Below are 22,257 nucleotides of genomic sequence, written 5' to 3' on the forward strand. Positions count from 1 at the left end.
TACCATCAAAAAACACTCAATATACCAACTCACACGACTAGTTACAGCTCAAAGGTCATGGGACTTTTGACACTCTAATTAGTTACCTGAGGACCAAGATATATGACTGAATCACCAGGTGGGTTTCTAGCCAGGAAAGCAGTTTACTTTACCCTAGTTGCCTAAACATGAGTTTCTTCAGTGAAGCCATAGGTGGAAGCCAGTGGAATTCTCTTTAATTCCCTTACTAAATCTGGTGAAAACAGATGGAATTTCATTTTCTCCAATATGCACTGCTTTTCTTTTTAAAAAATGGAGTTTTTTGTATGCACCATATTAGTACATAGTGACCATAATCCTGCTTAATCTCTCTAAATTTAAGAACAATTGCTACTGAATTCATTGTCATAAAACAAGGCATAACCAAAACCATGTTAATGAAGACTGGAAAATAAGGACCTATTCTTCAGAAGTGCTAAGCATCCACCAGCTCCTGCTGGAAATAATGAGAGCTCCCGGGCACTGAGCACTTTTGAGAATCCCACCCTAAGTGTGGAAATAAAAACTGACATGCAGAATAACCACAACTGGCATTTCTATCCTGAGTATATTCAGCCACATTTGAATCTTTGCTACGGCTCAAATATAACTAATTAACCAAGTTAAAGTTCTTTACCTTCAAAAATTTGGTTATGATGTCCATGTCTTTGTGATCATCACCTTGTCCTAAGGATTCTCCCAAAGCCTGAAAGAGGGGGGGAAAGCCAAAGCAATTCCTCATCCTTCTGTGATACATACTTGTCAAAAAAGGAAAGTTGTCAGGTGCATCACCAGTGTTTAGAAATGCAATTTTTACAGCCAGTAGTCTCAAACATTTTGGGAACAGAGTGACAATAATCCAGCACATGTCATCAACATCCATGAAACTATGAATGATATCGAGTGATGAAGAACCAGTTTTACATTTCAGAAACCTAAATCATGATTTTTAATCTAAAAGCATCCCTTGACTATTAATAATTGGCCTGATTTGCAAAGATGTTCAGCACCCATAGCTCAAATGGATTTCAATGGGAATTTACAATCACCCTGAAGTTATTCCACTGTTTATACTATTTAGCTTCTGTTTACTTTACATTTCTCTTAACAGGGTCAGTTTTTCATTTTGTTTTTTATTTTAATAGTCAACTTCACTTTCACAGAAATTCTTAAAATGACCCTTTCCCGGTTATATATTTTTAATTTCATGAATTTAATTTTCATCAATTTCCTAAAATTTTTAAAACAAAACCCAAATTTAGAACCTAACCTGTCATGTCCCTTTAAACAACATTTTATTGTTCAACCTCAACTCAGTTTAAAGGCATAAAACTGTGGATGTGTGTTCAGATACCGCTAAAATGGCCAAACAAATATAAAAACTTTCCAAAAATATTCACTTCTTAGCCCAGACCAAGCTGGTACAAATACAGACCCAAAAGGTCATATTTGACAAAGTTAAACAATTAAGGTTTTACAACATTAGCCCCATCTCTTTTATCACAATTAGTGATTATTAGAACTCCTATTGGAAAGAGAAAAAACTAGTTACACGAGTGTTTAGGCCAGTAACTGTACGCCTTGCAAAATAATCTTAACAGAACATTTGGAAAACATGCCTCAAGAAGCTCAATCTATTTCGCTTAACAAAGGGAAGGTTAACGGGTGACTTGCTCACAGTCTATAAGTATCTACATGGGGAACAAATATTTAATAATGGACTCTTCAATCTAGCAGAGAAAGGTGTACCGTGATCTAATGGCTGTAAATTGAAGTTAGCCAAATTCAGACTGGAAATCAGGCGTACATTTTTAACAGCGAGAGTAATTAACCATTGGAACAACTTATGGGTTGTGGTGGATTCTCCTCCACAATTTTTAAATCAAGATTGGATACTTTTCTAAAGATTTGCTCTAGGAATCATTCTGGGGAAGTTCTCTGACCTGTGTTATACAGGAGGTCACAATGGCCCCTTCTGGCCTTGCAATCGATGAATGAGCTCCAAGTTATAAATCAGGGTATTTCTCTTTAATAGACCTTTCAAGGGATGTTAAAAGGATTAACTTCTGAAAACAGTTTGACAATTAAGGGAATAAGTCTACACTATCGACCAGATCGACAGGCAGCGATCGATCCAGCAGGGGTTGATTTATCATGTCTAGTATAGAGGCGATAAATCAACCACCGATCACTCTAGCGTCAACTCCGGTACTCCACCTCAAGGAGAAATGCAAGAGGAATCGACGGGAGAGCGTCTCCCGTCGACACGCCGCAATGAAGACACCACAGTAAGTAGATCTAAGTACGTCAACTTCAGCTATGTTATTCACGTAGCTAAAGTTGCGTAACTTAGATCGATTCCCTCCTGTAGCACAGACCAGCCCTTAGGCTATGGCTACACTCAATTGAGTGACAAATACATAGCTGGAGTCAGTCTGGCTCACCTGTGTGCTAGTTTTGTTAAAATAGGTATTACGATTATAAGTATGTGTACAGACTTTATTGAATGCTTGTGAGTTGCTTGCTGCCTCCACTAATCTCACTTGTAACATCTATATCCCATATTGTAAGGCAATATTTGAGCATTTGTATTGTAAGCCTCTGACTGTGTAAGGGACAGGAGAGAGTCATTCACCTACGTGAAGTGCTGGTCTCCAATAAAAGTTATGTCCTGACCCAGAGGGAAGGTCCATCAACACCAGAGTATCATGGAACATTAAAGAGACCAAAAAATGTTTGTTGTTTTGCCCTTCACCAGCCTGTGAAGATGAGCCAACCAAGTGAATTCCTCCTGTCAGCTGAGTTTCCAGTGAGGAAGGGGCTTTACACCCCTAACAAGAAGGAACTGTATCTCTATGCTGTTTGGACTTAGAGGCAAGGTTTTCTAAGCATAAGCAAGGGATCCCCAGCTTGCTTATTACAGAAGCTTCTATTACCTTTTGAAATTTAAGATTGTAACTCATTTGTGTATATATGTTTATCTGCTTTAATCTTGTAGATAACTCTTGTTTTTTTTTCCTATTTAATAAATCTTTAGATAGTTTATGATAGGATTGGCTAAAAATATTGTCTTTTTTGTGAGATCCAATGTGCAACTGACTGGGGTAGGTGACTGGTCCTTTGGTACAAGGAGGAATCTGAGTATTAATGTGATTCTTGGTGGAAGAGAAAGGTACCCTTATCACAAAGGTACCCTTTGATGTTGGTGCCCTAGGAAAGCATCTGTGTTTAAAACCAGCCCTTAAATTTCTCTATAACAGTACAAGGACATAGAACTGTATTGAAAAACAGAGTTAAAACCCCCTCACTGCATACCTCCAATTCTTCAATAGTAGTATTTTCTTCATGGACTTTCAGATCATTCTGGGTGTCTTCTTCTCCTGGTTCCTGACCACCTACAATTTCATTCAGATACTGCTGGTCAATCTTATCCAAAGCTGCTTTCAGGTCATTTCTCAAGCCCTAGGAAAGGAAGAAGAAATAGTTACTAGATAATCACGATCTTATTTTATTTTTGATAATCAAAGGAAGCTTACCACATTTGTTCATTAAGGGCCAAATCCTGCAGAGACAAATATAGGCTTGGCAGAATTCAATTGTTATTTTTTTCTAATTTTGGTTATTTTAATTTTTTATTTTAAGATCTTTTTCTATTATTAACCATTTTTACATTTACAGTTGTGGGGGGTAGGACTGGGATTGAGGTTAGGGCAGTGCTGAGAACAGTGCTGCCGGGGGCTCCAAGACACCAGGGTGCGAGGGAAGCAGAGGTTGTCCCAGGCCAGTGGAGCAGAGATCCCTGGCCAGAACTGTAAAAAGAATGATGACCCCCAGCTGCAGGAGAAGTCACACTGCTGCTGAAGAGCTCCTGCCTGGGGATGGCTCCCAGACTCCTGGCTGGTGACTGAGCGAACAGGGTTGTGACAGCAGAGCTGCAGAGGGTTCCCTTCATGGCCAAACGGCTGATGGCACCAGATCCCTGCAGACATGCCAGCTGTTACTGATGGATATTTTTTTCCCCTATCGATTTCAGTGTCAGCTGAAATCAACATTTACTGACAGTTCTCAATTAAAATCAAATTATGCCAAGCCGACTTATTAAACGGCTTAACTTTAAGCACATGAATAGTTCCACTGGATGCACTCAGTGGGATCACTCGCATGTTTAAAATTAACCATCTAGATAAGTCTCCACAGGATCACAGACTAAGAAAAAAAACCAACCAGCGGACACGGATATTTTCAGGAAAAAAAACATGAAGAACTGACTCAGCTTTCAGGGTTATCAGTATGGTACCTTTCATGAGCAATAAACTCACAAACACAAAAAATACATCAGTGAGGCCTCATCCAGCCGTCTGCTCTGCCCTGAACAAACACTGACATTTATTTACAATGACTCCGAACATCTGTGCACCGTCCCCCTAAATAGCACAGGTCTTTAACTAATACAATAGGCTATAGAGTAACAGTCATGTTAGTCTGTATTCGCAAAAAGAAAAGGAGTACTTGTGGCACCTTAGAGACTAACCAATTTATTTGAGCATAAGCTTTCGTGAGCTACAGCTCACTTCATCGGATGCATACTGTGGAAAGTGTAGAAGATCTTTTTATACACACAAAGCATGAAAAAATACCTCCCCTCACCCCACTCTCCTGCTGGTAATAGCTTATCTAAAGTGATCACTCTCCTTACAATGTGTATGATAATCAAGTTGGGCCATTTCCAGCACAAATCCAGGTTTTCTCACCCTCCGCCCCCACACACACAAACTCACTCTCCTGCTGGTAATAGCTCATCCAAAGTGACCACGCTCTTTACAATGTGTATGATAATCAAGGTGGGCCATTTCCAGCACAAATCCAGGTTTTCTCACCCCCATACACACACAGACTCACTCTCCCGCTAGTAATAGTTCATCCGTGCAGAACACAATGCCATCCACAGCCTCAGAAACAACTCTGACATCATAATCAAAAAGGCTGACAAAGGAGGTGCTGTTGTCATCATGAATAGGTTGGAATATGAACAAGAGGCTGCTCGGCAGCTCTCCAACACCACTTTCTACAAGCCATGACCCTATGATCCCACTGAGAGTTACCAAAAGCAACTACAGCATTTGCTCAAGAAACTTCCTGAAAAAGCACAAGATCAAATCCGCACAGACACACCCCTGGAACCCCGACCTGGGATATTCTATCTACTACCTAAGATCCATAAACCTGGAAATCCTGGGCGCCCCATCATCTCAGGCATTGGCACCCTGACAGCAGGATTGTGTGGCTATGTAGACTCCCTCCTCAGGCCCTACGCTACCAGCACTCCCAGCTACCTTCGAGACACCACTGACTTCCTGAGGAAACTACAGTCCATCGGTGATCTTCCTGATAACACCATCCTGGCCACTATGGATGTAGAAGCCCTCTACACCAACATTCCACACAAAGATGGACTACAAGCCGTCAAGAACACTATCCCCGATAATGTCACGGCTAACCTGGTGCCTGAACTTTGTGACTTTGTCCTTACCCATGACTATTTTACATTTGGGGACAATGTATACCTTCAGATCAGCGGCACTGCTATGGGTACCCACAGTATGCCAACATTTTTATGGCTGATTTAGAACAACGCTTCCTCAGCTCTCGTCCCCTAACGCCCCTACTCTACTTGCGCTATATTGATGACATCTTCATCATCTGGACCCATAGAAAAGAAGCCCTTGAGGAATTCCACCATGATTTCAACAATTTCCATCCCACCATCAACCTCAGCCTGGTCCAGTCCACACAAGAGATCCACTTCCTGGACACTACAGTGCTAATAAACAATGGTCACATAAACACCACCCTATACCGGAAACCTACTGACCGCTATTCCTACCTACATGCCTCCAGCTTTCACCCTGACCACACCACACGATCCATCGTCTACACCCAAGCTCTGCGATACAACTGCATTTGCTCCAACCCCTCAGACAGAGACAAACCCCTGCAAGATCTCTATCACACATTCTTACAACTACAATACCCACCTGCGGAAGTGAAGAAACAGATTGATAGAGCCAGAAGAGTTCCCAGAAGTCACCTACTACAGGACAGGCCTAACAAAGAAAATAACAGAACGCCACTAGCCGTCACCTTCAGCCCCCAACTAAAACCCCTCCAACGCATTATTAAGGATCTACAACCTATCCTGAAGGATGACCCAACACTCTCACAAATCTTGGGAGACAGGCCAGTCCTTGCCTACAGACAGCCCCCCAACCTGAAGCAAATACTCACCAACAACCACATACCACACAACAGAACCACTAACCCAGGAACCTATCCTTGCAACAAAGCCCATTGCCAACTGTGCCCACATATCTATTCAGGGGACACCATCACAGGGCCTAATAACATCAGCCACACTATCAGAGGCTCGTTCACCTGCACATCCACCAATGTGATATATGCCATCATGTGCCAGCAATGCCCCTCTGCCATGTACATTGGTCAAACTGGACAGTCTCTACGTAAAAGAATAAATGGACACAAATCAGATGTCAAGAATTATAACATTCATAAACCAGTCGGAAAACACTTCAATCTCTCTGGTCACGCAATTACAGACATGAAGGTCGCTATCTTACAACAAAAAAACTTCAAATCCAGATTCCAGCGAGAAACTGCTGAATTGGAATTCATTTGCAAATTGGATACTATTAATTTAGGCTTAAATAGAGACTGGGAGTGGCTAAGTCATTATGCAAGGCAGCCTATTTCCCCTTGTTTTTTCCTACCCCCGCCCCAGACGTTCTGGTTAAACTTGGATTTATGCTGGAAATGGCCCACATTGATTATCATACACATTGTAAGGAGAGTGGTCACTTTGGATGGGCTATTACCAGCAGGTGAGTGAGTTTGTGTGTGTGGGGGCGGAGGGTGAGAAAACCTGGATTTGTGCTGGAAATGGCCCAACTTGATTATCATACACATGGTAAGGAGAGTGATCACTTTAGATAAGCTATTACCAGCAGGAGAGTGGGGTGAGGGGAGGTATTTTTTCATGCTTTGTGTGTATAAAAAGATCTTCTACACTTTCCACAGTATGCATCCGATGAAGTGAGCTGTAGCTCACGAAAGCTTATGCTCAAATAAATTGGTTAGTCTCTAAGGTGCCACAAGTACTCCTTTTCTTTTTGCGAATACAGACTAACACGGCTGTTACTCTGAAATTTATCATGAAAGTTGAATTTACAAATGTAGAATTGTGTACAAAAAAACCTGCATTCAAAAATAAAACAATGTAAAACTTCAGAGCCTACAAGTCCAATCAGTCCTATTTTTTGTTCAGCCAATCGCTCAGACAAACAAGTTTGTTTACATTTGCAGAGGATAATGCTGTCTACTTCTTATTTACAGTGTCACCTGAAAGTGAGAACAGGCATTCGCGTGGCACTGTTGTAGCCAGCGTTGCAAGTTACTTACATGCCAGAGGCACTGAAGATTCATATGTCCCTAGATGCTTCATCTACCATTCCAGAGGACATGCGTCCATGCTTCTGACGGGTTCTGCTCGATAACGATCCAAAGCAGTCTGGACCAACGCATGTTCATTTTCATCATCTGAGTCAGATGCCACCAGCAGAAGGTTGATTTTCTTTTTTGGTGGTTTGGGTTCTGTAGTTTCTGCATCAGCGTGTTGCTCTTTTAAGACTTCTGAAAGTATACTCCACACCTCGTCCCTCTCAGATTTTGGAAGGCACTTCAGATTCTTAAATCTTGGGTTGAGTGCTGTAGCTATCTCGAGAAATTTCACACTGGTATCTTCTTTCCATTTTGTCAAATTTGCAGTGAAAGTGTTCTTAAAACGAACAACATGTGCTGGGTCATCATCCGAGACTGCAATAACATGAAATATATGGCAGAATGCGGGTAAAGCAGCAGGGGACATACAATTCTCCCCCAAGGAGTTCAGTCACAAATTTAATTAACGCATTCTTTTTTTAATGAGTGTCATCAGCATGGAAGCATGTCCTCTGGAACAATGGTCGAAGCATGAAGAGGCATATGAATCTTTAGCGCATCTGGCATGTAAATATCTTGTGACACTAGCTACAACAGTGCCATGTGAATGCCTGTTCTCACTTTCAGGTGACATTGTAATTAAGAAACGGGCAGCATTTGTAAGTGTAAACAAACTTGTTTCTCTTAGCGATTGGCTGAACAAGAAGTAGGACTAAGTGGACTTGTACGTTCTTAAAGTTTTACATTGTATTACTTTTGAGTGCAGTTATGTAACAAAAAAACCCTACATTTGTAAGTTGCACTTTCATGATAAAAGAAAAGGAGTACTTGTGGCACCTCAGAGACTAACCGATTTAGTCGCTAAGGTGCCACAAGTACTCCTTTTCTTTTTGCGAATACAGACTAACACGACTGTTACTCTGAAACTTTCATGATAGAGATTGCACTACAGAATTTGTATGAGATGAATTGAAAAATACTATTTCTTTTATCACTTTTACAGTGCAAATATTTGTAATCAAAATATATAAAATGAGCACCATGCACTTGGTATTCTGTGTTGTAATTAAAATCAATATATTGAAAATGTAGAAAAACATCCAAAAATATTTAATACATTTCAATTGGCATTCTATTGTTTAACAGTGCGATTAATCGCGATTCATTTTTTTGAGTTAATCACATGAGTTAACTGTGATTAATCATCAGCCTACTTTTAACCCTATTGAAGTGGAGCTAAACAACTACACGGGCTTGAAACGTGTTCAAAAATTCCTGAAGGAATTTTATTTACTGTCTTATAGCCAGTCCTGCTTCCATTAATGGCAATGGCAGCGTTGTCATTAACTTCAATGGGATGAGACCTTTGTCAGCAAGACTTCTTTCAAACATTTGTCTTGTTTATCCTGCTTCAAGCCTTTAGAAAGGAAAAGACAGACATGGGTACTGCACAAAACCAACGGGTTCCAGAGTGACTGGGCAGACCCCTGTTTAGCAGCCTGATGGAGACCTGAGACAGGCTTGAGAGGGTTTTCAAACCAGTGACACCTAACTAAACAATGCTGATGATGAATGAGAGAGAACAGAATCCAGCTCACTCTTTCTAGTTGTGTTGCAGATACCAACAGGGTACACTGGGAAATATTCAGGGCTTGTCTACACGGTGAGTTAGTGTGCTGCAAGCTGGGATGTGAATCTATAGTGCACAAACCTGCCACACACTAACTCAATGTGTGCACCTTGCTATCAAGCACTAAAAGTTCTGCAGTGTACATTGACACACTCCCAAGTAGACAGGCTCTAAAACACATCTCCTTCCTTGAACGATCATGTCTGATTAAGGCTATGTATGCACTTACAGCGACATACAGAATACAGGCCCTGCACATGTAGCTACACGCCAGAGTAAAAGGCAGGCTGCATCCATACGTGTCACTGTGGTAGATAGTTACCCACGGCAGTGAAAGGCACTGGCAGGGGGAGAGAATGGGGAAAGCTCCGGCAGCCGGGTGCTGCTGGATTTTCCTGCGGCCTCCCCACTGCCAGAGCCTTTCCCCTGCTGCTGGAGCTTTTCACTGCAGCAGGGAAAGACCGTGGCAGGGAACTTCACGCTACTACAAATAGCGCCGTAGAGGTGGGAGGCACTGCTTGGGCAGGTAGAGAGCCCATGTAGGGAATATACCCTGGAGCTTTGGGCATACAAGGCACTCTGCTCTGCTCAACCTGCCTAAGACATGTCTCGCCGTCTACACGGACATTTACACTAGAGCTAGCTGGGCGTGCATTATCTGTACTTTGCATGCCACCGTACGTGTAGACCAGGGATCGGCAACCTTTGGCACGCAGCCCGTCAGGGAAATCCGGTGGCGAGCCGGGACGGTTTGTCTACCTGCACAGTCTGCAGGTTCGGCCGATCACCATTCCAGGCCAATGGGGGCTGCGGGAAGCGATGGCCAGCACATCCCTCAGTCCACGCTGCTTCCCGCAGCCCCCATTGGCCTGGAGTGGCGAACCACGGCCAGTGGGAGCTGCTATCGGCCGAACCTGCAGATGCTGAAGGTAAACAAACCGGCCCAGCCCACCAGTGGATTTCCCTGACAGCCCACGTGCCAAAGGTTGCCGATCCCTGGTGTAGACCTACCCTAACACAGAAGGAACATATCTGTTAATTAAGAAGCTATCGTAAGTCACTTTTCAGAGCTGAACTGTACTTTACATTGGAAAAAAGTTTCGATTTTTAAATCTAGAAGTAAGGAATTTGAAAAAACTATAACTGCATACCAGAAACAGTGCATCCCTCCTGTTAATAATCTGTCGCTGCTCAGAGGCAAGCTATTCAAAATACTCTTCTCCAAACAGGGATGCCTATAGTAGGCTAAAGTTTCAGAGCAAAAGACTACACTGCTTCCCCACCCCCCCCCCGGCCCCATAGTTGGAATGCAACCAACAGCGCAGCTTCTGATGTCACTGCCTTCCAGAGATCTCTTTTCCAACTCAAAGCCCTGAAAACTTTCTTCAAATTAACATGCCCAGTTTGACCATTTTAATAGGGCAAGAGAAAGTAAATCATATTTAAATTATCCTCCCGGAGACTTTATAGGTGGGAACTGAAGGTAATTTTCATTGTTCTATGATTTTTCATCCCTATGAAACGCCTCAGGTGCAGTAAGTGCTCAGAGAAAGCTAGTTACACATACAACTGTTACTTATCTGGTCTTACCTTGTTAACTTCAGGTGCAAGAATTTCTATCTTCCTCAAACGCTGAAATGCATCATAATCTGTTTCTCCAAACAATCTGATTGGTTCACCTCTCTCTCGTAACCTCCTAATCACCTGCAAAGAGTCAACAAAGTATTCCCTTATGCAAAATTGGAGAGAGAGAGAGAGAGAGAGAGAAAAATAAAAATCACTTCATTTACTTAGCATAAAATAGCAACCTAAGCCAGGAGGGAAGGGAAACACTATATTCTAAGCAGCAGCAGCAAAATGTTCCACTTTGTGGTTTAAATATAAAATTCCCACAGCATTTCAGTTAAAGGTCATTTCAATTCAAATATTACTGATCTAAATTCTGTTTAGAATCTCAAACAGACTCCTGGAGTTTCTTACTGACTTATTTTGAACTAATATGCAAGAATATAAACCTTTGATTGGAGAGCGGGATTTTTAAAAGCGCCCAAGTGACTTAAGAGCCCAAATCTCATTGGTTGTCCATGGTACCTGTGCATCTAAATCATTTTGGTGCTTGAGAAAATTCCATCCAGTTTTTTAAACTTTGCAAAATTCTACTCAGCCATTTGACTGGGGAAAGAAAAACCTTTTTCATCAACATGAGTGTGGGTGAGTAGATTTGGTGCTTGGGCTGGTAAGATGTCATGATGTGTTTGCAAGGCTGACTTACATGAAGCCTTTCCAGCCATGGATCTCAGAGCACTTGACAAACATTAATATACTAAGTCTCAATATTCTGATGTGGTACTTACATATCCTCATTTTAAAGGAGGGTATACCGAGGCACAGAAATTAACTTACCCAAGGTCACATACCAAGTGACAGGTAGTGTCAAGACTACAATCCCAGTTCCATGCACTACCTGCTAAATCACACAGCCTCCCTCATCACGTTCACGTTCAGGCCCATTGGTAGCGTACATTTAATATAGGCAAAGCAGCACTCTCACTCATTGATAGGACATGCGACATTTGGCAGTGCCATCACTTTAGGATAGCAACGGACTGTCTGGAAAAGCAGCAGTCTGAAGAGTTTGAGATATTCATTCTGTAACACGGTTCTTTGCACAGACTCCTGTATTCGGACAGGCACTGAACTTTCAGGGCATATTGCAAAATCAGGCCCTGTGGTTCCACGTGGCAGACAGCTAGTCAAACATCAGTGGTTACAGAGCTGGCATGTGGACACTCAAACTCCTCTCAGATGAAGTTACAGTTCTTACGAGGGGAGCTCTGATGCATGGTGATGGGACACCACATTTCATACTAGACTGCATGGATGAAACCAAACATGAGACCAACGGCCTACGATGCACATTTTTGATACTTCACTACAGAAAGAGAAGATAGGTGTCTGGCAATGCTAAGAGGGCACAGCTAAGATGCTCTGGGTATCTTAACTGTGAATTTCCACACTTCCACATGGTTAAGTTTATTGTAAATTTAACTTAATTCTGAATTTCCCAACTGTTTTTTGGGGAGGGGTTTTGTTTTACTAACGATGATCTTGTAAGACTTTTACTCTCAAAAAGATGAAAGAGCATATCAGTAACTTTAGCTTAACTTTTTGGGGAGGATGTAGAAACATTTTTTAAAACCTAGTTTGTGTCTTGATTTGGATTTGGACTCACAAGTCACAGACGCACAAGCTGGAAAAACAGAACTTGAAAAAATTCAGCCTGCAGCCTTCAATCCTCTAATCCCATATTCATCAGATAGTTCAAAAGGTCATCTGGAAGGGTAGTAGAAGCAAGAATTCATGCAGTGATTTGGGGGAAAAGAGAGGCTCTCCACCAAACAACGTCCCTGTGCATTTACCTGCTACTGCTCTCTCTCATTAGTGTTTTGCGCAATGACAAAAGAAGGCCCTTGTATGAGAACTAAATAGAACCACTGTAGTAAGCACTGAGATTACAATTATTTAATTAAAAACTATTATTCTGTAGCAGGACAGATACAACCTGAAATAGAGCGCTACAGATCATTAGGAAATGTAGCCCTAATGGGGAAATTTAGATCCATTTGCTGTAGTCTCAGGTTAGTTTGTGATATTTGATTTTACCTCTTGTCTGGAAAGTGTCATGGGTAACTTCTCTTCTGCCAGTTCTAGCTCCAACCCTGGATTTGATGAAGTCACTGGTTTCTCTTCCTCCTCCTCCTGCTGTACCTACATAATAATAATAATAATAATATCTATTATAACAAATCCAGGGAAGTAAACCTATAGTGTCAAAGGTATACATAGTTAAACTGTAAACTCTCTGGAACAGGGGCTGCTTCTTACTATGCAGTTGTATAGCACAATGGGTCCTGATTGTGATCGGGCTTCTAGGCATACCCACAACACTAGTAAAATGATACAGATAGAATCCTAGGTCAGTATACACTTCTATGGAAGTATGGTTAAGCTTATGACAAGTATCAGTGTTTCCCTAAGTGCACTTCTAAGGGATGGGGAAGGAGACCTCTTTAAGGCAATACAAAGACACAATGGATTTTGAATACAAACAGCAAAATGACTTCTTGTTTTTTGGAAACGCTTCTTTCAGAAGAACCTGTCAAATGAACATAGTTCATTGCAAAAGCATAAAAACACGCCATGCCTTCGTCATAGCTGTAGCATTGTATTGGCAGTTCCCCTCCATCAGAAAAGGAGGTTCTTGAATTAAGTGGAACCACCTCTTATTTGCAAGACTTGGTGTTTTCATAGTGCTGTAAACTTTTATGATTAAAGATATTTAAAGACAGACAGCACTCATGTCAATGCAGAGTCCTTTAAAAGCCCTGCTATAAGTTACACCTGTGAAGCTGCTGAAAATAAATGAAAATCAGATGGGCAGATTGATGCTGGTAATTTTCTGGAACAAAGGGAAAAAAATCAGAGGATGCGGGTGAGCAGTGTAGAAACTTTCTAGATGCTTTCTTAGGTTTTAAAAAGGTACTTTTATTTTCCATTTCATTCGACAGTATATTACATTTTGTTGGCATCTCTGCATCTTGACTGTATGTTAAGCCAGTTCCAGTTTCTAGTTTTCTCTAAAACAATTACTTGATGGATGTCCTAGACAGACTAAAAATGAAGCTTTTATATTGTTGCTGGCCAAGACCCCAATCCTGCAATGAGAAATTAGAAGGACCATAAGGGTCTACCTATTTGGACCTACACGACCAGGGCACAAATCTGTATTTAGTGCTACACTAGCAAATCCAGGGACCAATCTTGCATTACTGATTCACCCAAAATACCCACTGATATCAATGGGAGTTTTGGGTCAGCAAGCAATGGAGAATCAAGCCAATGGTTAGCATCTAAAAGGCAGATGGGGGACAGTATACTTACTGAAAATAAAACTCATCACTGCAAGGGGGGGAAATAGAAAACTCCATAAGTAAAGATAAGAAAGAAACTAGTTGAAGCACATAAAGAGAAATACACCTCAATGTCAGAAAAATTTCTACACTCTCTACAATCATTTGTTTTTTGTTTATAACAAACAGTTAGCAGCACATGAGGGAAGATTTAAGCCATTCGGTCAGCTGGACTCAAAGTTACAAGCAATAACTTTGCTGCAATTATTTTTGCTTTAGTGCTTTCTCTTTATAAGTGAATCAAATGCTTACATGTTACTAATGCAGTATAAGCAAAGCAAAGCACCCGCTTAAAAAAAGAATCAGTCTGCTTTCTACCCCTTAGTAATAAATTTTAAAAGTTCAAATGCAGAAATCTGGGAGGCTCTAGAAAAGCACTAAGTTAACCAGAAAGCTCATTTAAAACCTCTCTACAGATCACGTTTTAATTCAAGAAGATTCCTGTAGCTAAATAGATATTCCAACTCCAGTCCTGGGTAACTTAACTTTTGTTTGTGTCTCCTATCAGCCACATCCTGCATTTAAACAACAAATCTGAAACATGCAGGACTGGATTCAAATGACACATGCGTGCTGGAAACACCTGCAGTTTAAGGATTTAATAAAACCTTTACAGGTTACCTAAAAACCTGCAAGCCTCCCCCCTTTCACATATATGGGGCCTTCTTATCCCGAGGGACTGAAATTATGCTACAACCAATCAATGGCTCCATGTCTAGTTGGCAGCTGGTGTCAAGTGGAGTGCCCCAGGGGTCGGTCCTGGGGCCGGTTTTGTTCAATATCTTCATAAATGATCTGGAGGATGGTGTGGATTGCACTCTCAGCAAATTTGCGGATGATACTAAACTAGCAGGAGTGGTAGATACGCTGGAGGGCAGGGATAGGATACAGAGGGACCTAGACAAATTGGAGGATTGGGCCAAAAGAAATCTGATGAGGTTCAATAAGGATAAGTGCAGGGTCCCGCACTTAGGACGGAAGATCCCAATGCACCGCTACAGACTAGGGACCGAATGGCTAGGCAGCAGTTCTGCGGAAAAGGACCTGGGGTGACAGTGGACGAGAAGCTGGATGAGTCAGCAGTGTGTCCTTGTTGCCAAGAAGGCCAATGGCATTTTGGGATGTATAAGTAGGGGCATAGCGAGCAGATCGAGAGACGTGATCGTCCCCCTCTGTTCGACATTAGTGAGGCCTCATCTGGAGTACTGTGTCCAGTTTTGGGCCCCACACTACAAGAAGGATGTGGATAAATTGGAGAGAGTCCAGCGAAGGGCAACAAAAATGATTAGGGGTCTGGAACACATGAGTTATGAGGAGAGGCTGAGGGAACTGGGATTGTTTAGTCTGCAGAAGAGAAGAATGAGGGGGGATTTGATAGCTGCTTTCAACTACCTGAGAGGTGGTTCCAGAGAGGATGGTTCTAGACTATTCTCAGTGATAGAAGAGGACAGGACAAGGAGTAATGGTCTCAAGTTGCAGTGGGGGAGGTTTAGGTTGGATATTAGGAAAAACTTTTTCACTATGAGGGTGGTGAAACACTGGAATGCGTTACCTAGGGAGGTGGTGGAATCTGTGACTTTGTCCTTACCCATAACTATTTCACATTTGGGGACAATGTATACCTTCAGATCAGCGGCACTGCTATGGGTACCCGCATGGCCCCACAGTATGCCAACATTTTTATGGCTGATTTAGAACAACGCTTCCTCAGCTCTCGTCCCCTAAAGCCCCTACTCTACTTGCGCTATATTGATGACATCTTCATCATCTGGACCCCTGGAAAAGAAGCCCTTGAGGAATTCCACCATGATTTCCACAATTTCCATCCCACCACCAACCTCAGCCTGGTCCAGTCCACACAAGAGATCCACTTCCTGGACACTACAGTGCTAATAAACAATGGTCACATAAACACCACCCTATACCGGAAACCTACTGACCGCTATTCCTACCTGCATGCCTCCAGCTTTCACCCTGACCACACCACACAATCCATCGTCTACACCCAAGCTCTGCGATACAACCGCATTTGCTCCAACCCCTCAGACAGAGACAAACACCTACAAGATCTCTGTCAAGCTTTCTTACAACTACAGTACCCACCTGCAGAAGTAAAGAAACAGATTGATAGAGCCAGAAGAGTTCCCAGAAGTTACCTACTACAGGACAGGCCTAACAAAGAAAATAACAGAATGCCACTAGCCGTCACCTTCAGCCCCCAACTAAAACCCCTCCAACGCATTATTAAGGATCTACAACCTATCCTAAAGGATGACCCAACACTCTCACAAATCTTGGGAGACAGGCCAGTCCTTGCCTACAGACAGCCCCCCAACCTGAAGCAAATACTCACCAACAACCACATACCACACAACAGAACCACTAACCCAGGAACTTATCCTTGCAACAAAGCCCGTTGCCAATTGTGCCCACATATCTATTCAGGGGACACCATCTCAGGGCCTAATAACATCAGCCACACTATCAGAGGCTCGTTCACCTGCACATCCACCAATGTGATATATGCCATCATGTGCCAGCAATGCCCCTCTGCCATTTACATTGGTCAAACTGGACAGTCTCTACGTAAAAGAATAAATGGACACAAATCAGATGTCAAGAATTATAACATTCATAAACCAGTCGGAGAACACTTCAATCTCTCTGGTCACGCAATCACAGACATGAAGGTTGCTATCTTAAAACAAAAAAACTTCAAATCCAGACTCCAGCGAGAAACTGCTGAATTGGAATTCATTTGCAAATTGGATACTATTAATTTAGGCTTAAATAGAGACTGGGAGTGGCTAAGTCATTATGCAAGGTAGCCTATTTCCTCTTGTTTTTTCCTACCCGCCCCCCCCCAGATGTTCTGGTTTAACTTGGATTTAAACTTGGAGAGTGGTCAGTTTGGATGAGCTATTACCAGCAGTAGAGTGAGTTTGTGTGTGTGTATGGGGGTGGGTTTTTGGAGGGGGGTGAGGGAGTGAGAGAACCTGGATTTGTGCAGGAAATGGCCCAACTGGATTATTATGCACATTGTGTAAAGAGTTGTCACTTTGGATGGGCTATCACCAGCAGGAGAGTGAATTTGTGTGGGGGGGTGGAGGGTGAGAGAACCTGGATTTGTGCTGGAAATGGCCTAACCTGATGATCACTTTAGATAAGCTATTACCAGCAGGACAGTGGGGTGGGAGGAGGTATTGTTTCATATTCTCTGTGTATATATAAAGTCTGCTGCAGTTTCCACGGTATGCATCCGAAGAAGTGAGCTGTAGCTCACGAAAGCTCATGCTCAAATAAATTGGTTAGTCTCTAAGGTGCCACAAGTACTCCTTTTCTTTCTCCTTCCTTAGAGGTTTTTAAGGTCAGCCTTGACAAAGCCCTGACTGGGATGATTTAATTGGGGATTGGTCCTGCTTTGAGCAGGGGGTTGGACTAGATGACCTCCTGAGGTCCCTTCCAACCCTGATATTCTACGAGTCTATGAACCACTAGCCCTAGCACAATTTTTAGTTATGGTTCTTCAAACAACTAATACAAAGCATAACTCTCTTCCGAGCTAAAAGAAAAGGAGTACTTGTGGCACCTTAGAGACTAACCAATTTATTTGAGCATGAGCTTTCGTGAGCTACAGCTCACTTCATCAGTAACTAGATTCTCAGAACCATTTCTGATGCACATATAGTGGTCACAACTGTATGTCTATATCTATTAAGGCCAAACATTATATCTGAGCAGGGTGTTGGACTGACTGACCAACTGGGTAAAGCTCTACTAAAAACAAGGCTTTTTATTTCTGACTAGAAAACATTAAACAAGAGTATATTAAAGTATCCAACTTTAGAGTGAAGTGAGCACCTCCCTATCTATTCATACACACACACCTGAAACAAACCACCATGCTGTCAATTCCAGCAAACTAGCTAAACCGATGCCGTTAAAGAGGAAATAAACAAAGCCTTCCAGATCACTCATTTGTTTCAAAATGCACCCTGAGTTTAAGATTGCTTTCTAGTATTTTTGCCTGAAAGAAAGTAAGTGCTGTGTTGAACTCTTTCAAGCACTGGATCGTTTGGGCCAAGAAGAACAATATACGATTCGCGTACGAAACAAGTTGGCTGCGTTTTTCCAAAGCACCCACTCAATGTTATCTCTGCTGATCTTTCTGGGATATTTCAACAGGAAGACCTTAAACTTGTTCTTAGTTTACAAGCTGGCCTTTTTTTTTTTTTTTTTAAAATGGAAGGTGGCTATACCAGATTCAGCGTTCATGCCTAAAACACAATTTAAAAAGAAAAAGGCAAGCTTTGATCCCAAGCCATTTCATGCTTTCCACAAGAAAAAAAGCCAAACCATAACACAAACTTAAATAGCTATATATCATGCATTTTTTTCCTGCATTAAAAATGTTTTAGGAAACTCATACCTCTCCAGGTGGCTTCTCATTTACAGGCTAATGTATAACATTGACAAATTGAACAAAGAACAACAATTATCATCAACAATATTTGGAACGTTGATATTAAATATAGACAAAGTGAGCACACGAACCACTGAAGGAGTAATTACAGTACCTTGTAGCCACATCTTTCATAGTACGCTGCCTCTTCTTTCTTGGCTAGTTCACTGCGCTTGAAATATTTTCTGTTTCCCTAGAGAGGAGGAAAACAATGTTTTACAGTTTTATACAACTTGATTTCAATCTCCGTTCACTAATGCCTCAAAGATTTGACCAGTCCAACTAGATTTCCTTACAGAGGGGAAAATATTCTCAAAGGCACTCCCAATTTACTTTCCTTTCATGCCAGTGACTACATCAGAGTAATATTAATAAGAATCATACCATCTGGTTGGCTGGTAAGTTCAACGGATACTACAATCTCTCCAAAACACCCAGTGGTTTGAACAAGCTGATCTATCTATTATTGCTTTCATATTATCAGGACTTGAAACTGGTTTATATAACTTCTCTTCCCCCGCCCCCCCCCCCCCACACACACACTTTACTGTACATGATGAGGCCATAGCTATACTACAAAACTGAATGTGTAAGAAACCATTTTAATCAGTTTCAACTAGTGTAGCTGGGTCACTACTGAGGAGAAGGCCTAACTTTTTAAAAGTTTCTGAAACCATTTGAGACAGTGAGCGTATCTACGTTAAACAAGGACATTGTTCAGTGATATCATTTGTCTGTAATAGCTAGCTGTTGTATTTCTTCCTAAAAACAGTTTAGTGCATCCACAAAGAAACACTGTTTTTTGACAGGACCATGTAGACATGTCCAAATACAGCTCAGCTTGCAACCGTGATTGTACAAGTGCTTTCTAGGATGCCTGGAATACCCACTGCATAGAACCCAGCTCAAAAGTCTCTCTCCCTGCCTACAAAAAGGCAGTAAATCCTCTGAAGTAAGCTATGTCCTATCCGTGATGGCAATTGATATCATGGTGTACTTATCTCAATACTTAATATAAAGTATCCTCAGCTACTATATAATCTCAGCTCTTCTAACAACAACAACATGAAAGTCTGGATTTTTCAGCATAAAAGCTTATCATCTAAAGAACTAAATAAATCAGATGGCCTGCAAAGTTGGGGTGTTGTGGTTCATGCAACAGCTAAATAAAATTCCCAGATCAGGGTGGAAGTGATGTAACCACGCATTTGCATGGGTATGTGAGACAGAACAAGTTTGATTAAAAGTTCCTGATCTTGCTGTCCTCACTCTGGCCAGACTCCACACTGACTTTAAGGAGGATTTTTGCCAGTCTCAGGACTACACGATCACTCCTCAGAGACTTTAGTTTATAGCTTCATGCAGAGTTCACCAAAACAACTTCCCCCAAGACCATTTGCAATAAACTGAGCAGCAAACTTTAGCTTCTTTTCCAGGTTTGTTACTTCAGCTACTGTAAAAAAAAAAAACAACCCACAGAGCTTTGTTGTTTTCTAGTCACCCATATACTGATGAACACGGAAGTGGGTTTAACTCCCTAATGTAAACGCAAAAGCCTGGGGAGGCAAAGAGAAAAGAACCTGGAGCGATTCTCTTCGTCTCCGTTTCTTGGGAAGCAACCCCAAACTTTACACGGCTGCCAGATCCCCCGGTAACATTGTCAGCACCGGGTCATACAGTGTGCTGGGAAATCATTTTGGGTCAACTGCAAGTGTTGCCACTTCACTGCTCCCCCTGCCCGGATGCAGAATATATCAGACAGCTTGAGGATGGGGGGGGGGGCGAGGTTTTGTGCTCCGCACTGAAGAGGACACGGATTTTCCTGCAGTCCAAGGTGCATCGAGCGGAGGGTGGGGAATGGGGATAAATATGATGGGAACAAGGGATCTCGTGTGTCTCTATCATGGGAAGGGCTGTCGGGGTATCGCTAGAGGAAGAGACGAGGGGCGGGTCACTGGCAGGAGCTGGCTCTGCGCCCTGACCTGGCAACGGCTAAAGGAACTAAATCCACCCCCACGGTCCCGCAAGAACCAGGGTCCATCGCACACTCCCGGGCCCCCACCGCGACCCAACCCCTCCACCTGCCAACGATCCCCCGCCCCGATCCCGGGCCCCCTCCGCGCTGCCGGCCCCGATCCCGGGCCCCCTCTGCGCTGCCGGCGCCGGCCCGCACCCCCACTAGCTCCTTCTCCTCCAGCAGCTGCCGCTTCCTGCTGATCTCCGCCTTGAGAATGTCCATGTCCCGCGCCGAGCTCCGCAGCCGGGCCCCCACTCCAACACCGCCGCCGGAAGCGCCGCCGCAACACGGCTGACGTCAGTTCCGGGCACGCTGGGCGCTAGGCGGAAGTGGGGCCAAGGGAGAGAGCGCCTGGAGCCGAGGGCCTGCAGCGCCCCCTGCCGAGCCCCACCAAGCGGGGGAGGGGAGAGCGTGGGCCCTGTGCTTGGTCGGAGCCGTGATTGTGTGAGCCGGTGGATGTGTGTGCCTGGGTGTGAGTGCGTGTGCCAGGCGTGCGTCAGGCCGTGAGTGCGTGCGCCAAGTCAGTGTAGTCGCAAAAGTAGTCCGCCAGCCTCACGACTTAGAGCCACCCCGTCAGGGTAGCTACTTTTCAAAACCAGTAGTCATGGTTGCAGTCATGGCAAGGCAACAGGCAAGGATCGCTCGTGAACTGATTTGAACGTCCGTCCCCGAGCATCTGTTTTTCCCATTTTTTCTATTCTTTTTGACTCTCGTGGAAAAAAAGAGTATAATGAAGACGTTCAGTTTATGGCTTTTTAAAATGTCTTGTGAAGGTTCTGCGGCTCGTACTAATGCTGATTGAGGAGATCGTAGAACCACAGAATCCTGGAACTGGAGGGGACCTTCATAGGTCTTCCAGTCCAGGCTCCTGCGCTCATAGCGGGACTAAGTATTATCTAGACCAGCGTTTCTCAAACTGGGGTCCACAGACCCCTGGGGGTCCGTGAGGATACTCTAGGGGATCCCCGGGCCCCACTGATCAACTCCTCCCCCTCCCTCCCGCTTCCCTGGCATGCAGGAGGGGTAGGAGCGGGGACAGGGTGCACTCTGGAGCAGGGGTGGGAAGAGGTGAGGTGGGGGCGCGGCCTTGGGGGAGGAATTGGGCGTGGGGCCTGGGGCTGAGTGGTTGGGGCTTGAGTGGGGCTTGGGGGTCTGCGACATTTTTTTAAATCAAAACGGGGGTTCTCGGGTTCCTAAAATTTGAGAATCGCTGACCTAGACCATCCCTGACAGGTGTTTGTCTAACCTGCTCTTAAAAATCTTTGATGACAGAGATTCCACAACCTCCTAGGCAATTTACTGCAGTGCTTAACTACCCTGACAGGAAGTTTTTTCTGATGGCCAACCTAAACCCCCCTTGCTGCAATTTAAGCCCATTGCTTCTTCTTCTATCCTCAGAGAATAAGGAGAATAATTTTGCTGCCTCCTCCTTGTAACGACTTTTTAGGTACTTGAAAACTGTTATCATATCCCTCCTTAGTGGGGTGACCAGACAGCAAATGTGAAAAATCGGGACAGGGGGTGGGGGGCAATAGGAGCCTATATAAGAAAGAGACCCAAAAATCGAGACTGTCCCTATAAAATCGGGACATTTGGTCACCCTACTCCTTAGTCATCTTTTCTCCAGACTAAACAAACCCAATTATTT

The 22,257-nt window shown here is 43.2% G+C and overlaps 1 protein-coding gene across 1 annotated transcript in view; it reads right to left on the bottom strand.

Annotated features, from left to right (window-relative positions):
- PRPF18 (pre-mRNA processing factor 18) overlaps positions 1-20,890 on the bottom strand; it is a 28,531-nt gene extending 7,641 nt beyond the window's left edge. Inside the window, exons 1-6 of the mRNA XM_077836399.1 lie at positions 20,766-20,890; positions 18,708-18,785; positions 12,824-12,928; positions 10,751-10,864; positions 3,334-3,480; positions 656-724 (exon numbers count right to left, since the gene is read on the bottom strand). Of these exons, the coding sequence (XP_077692525.1) occupies positions 656-724; positions 3,334-3,480; positions 10,751-10,864; positions 12,824-12,928; positions 18,708-18,785; positions 20,766-20,831 (579 nt within the window). The 5' untranslated portion in view covers positions 20,832-20,890. The remainder of the gene's footprint in view (positions 1-655; positions 725-3,333; positions 3,481-10,750; positions 10,865-12,823; positions 12,929-18,707; positions 18,786-20,765) is intronic.
- Between the last annotated feature and the right edge of the window lie 1,367 nt (positions 20,891-22,257).

The sequence above is a fragment of the Eretmochelys imbricata genome, chromosome 1, assembly GCF_965152235.1.
Source record: "Eretmochelys imbricata isolate rEreImb1 chromosome 1, rEreImb1.hap1, whole genome shotgun sequence".
Lineage (NCBI taxonomy): Eukaryota > Metazoa > Chordata > Testudines > Cheloniidae > Eretmochelys > Eretmochelys imbricata.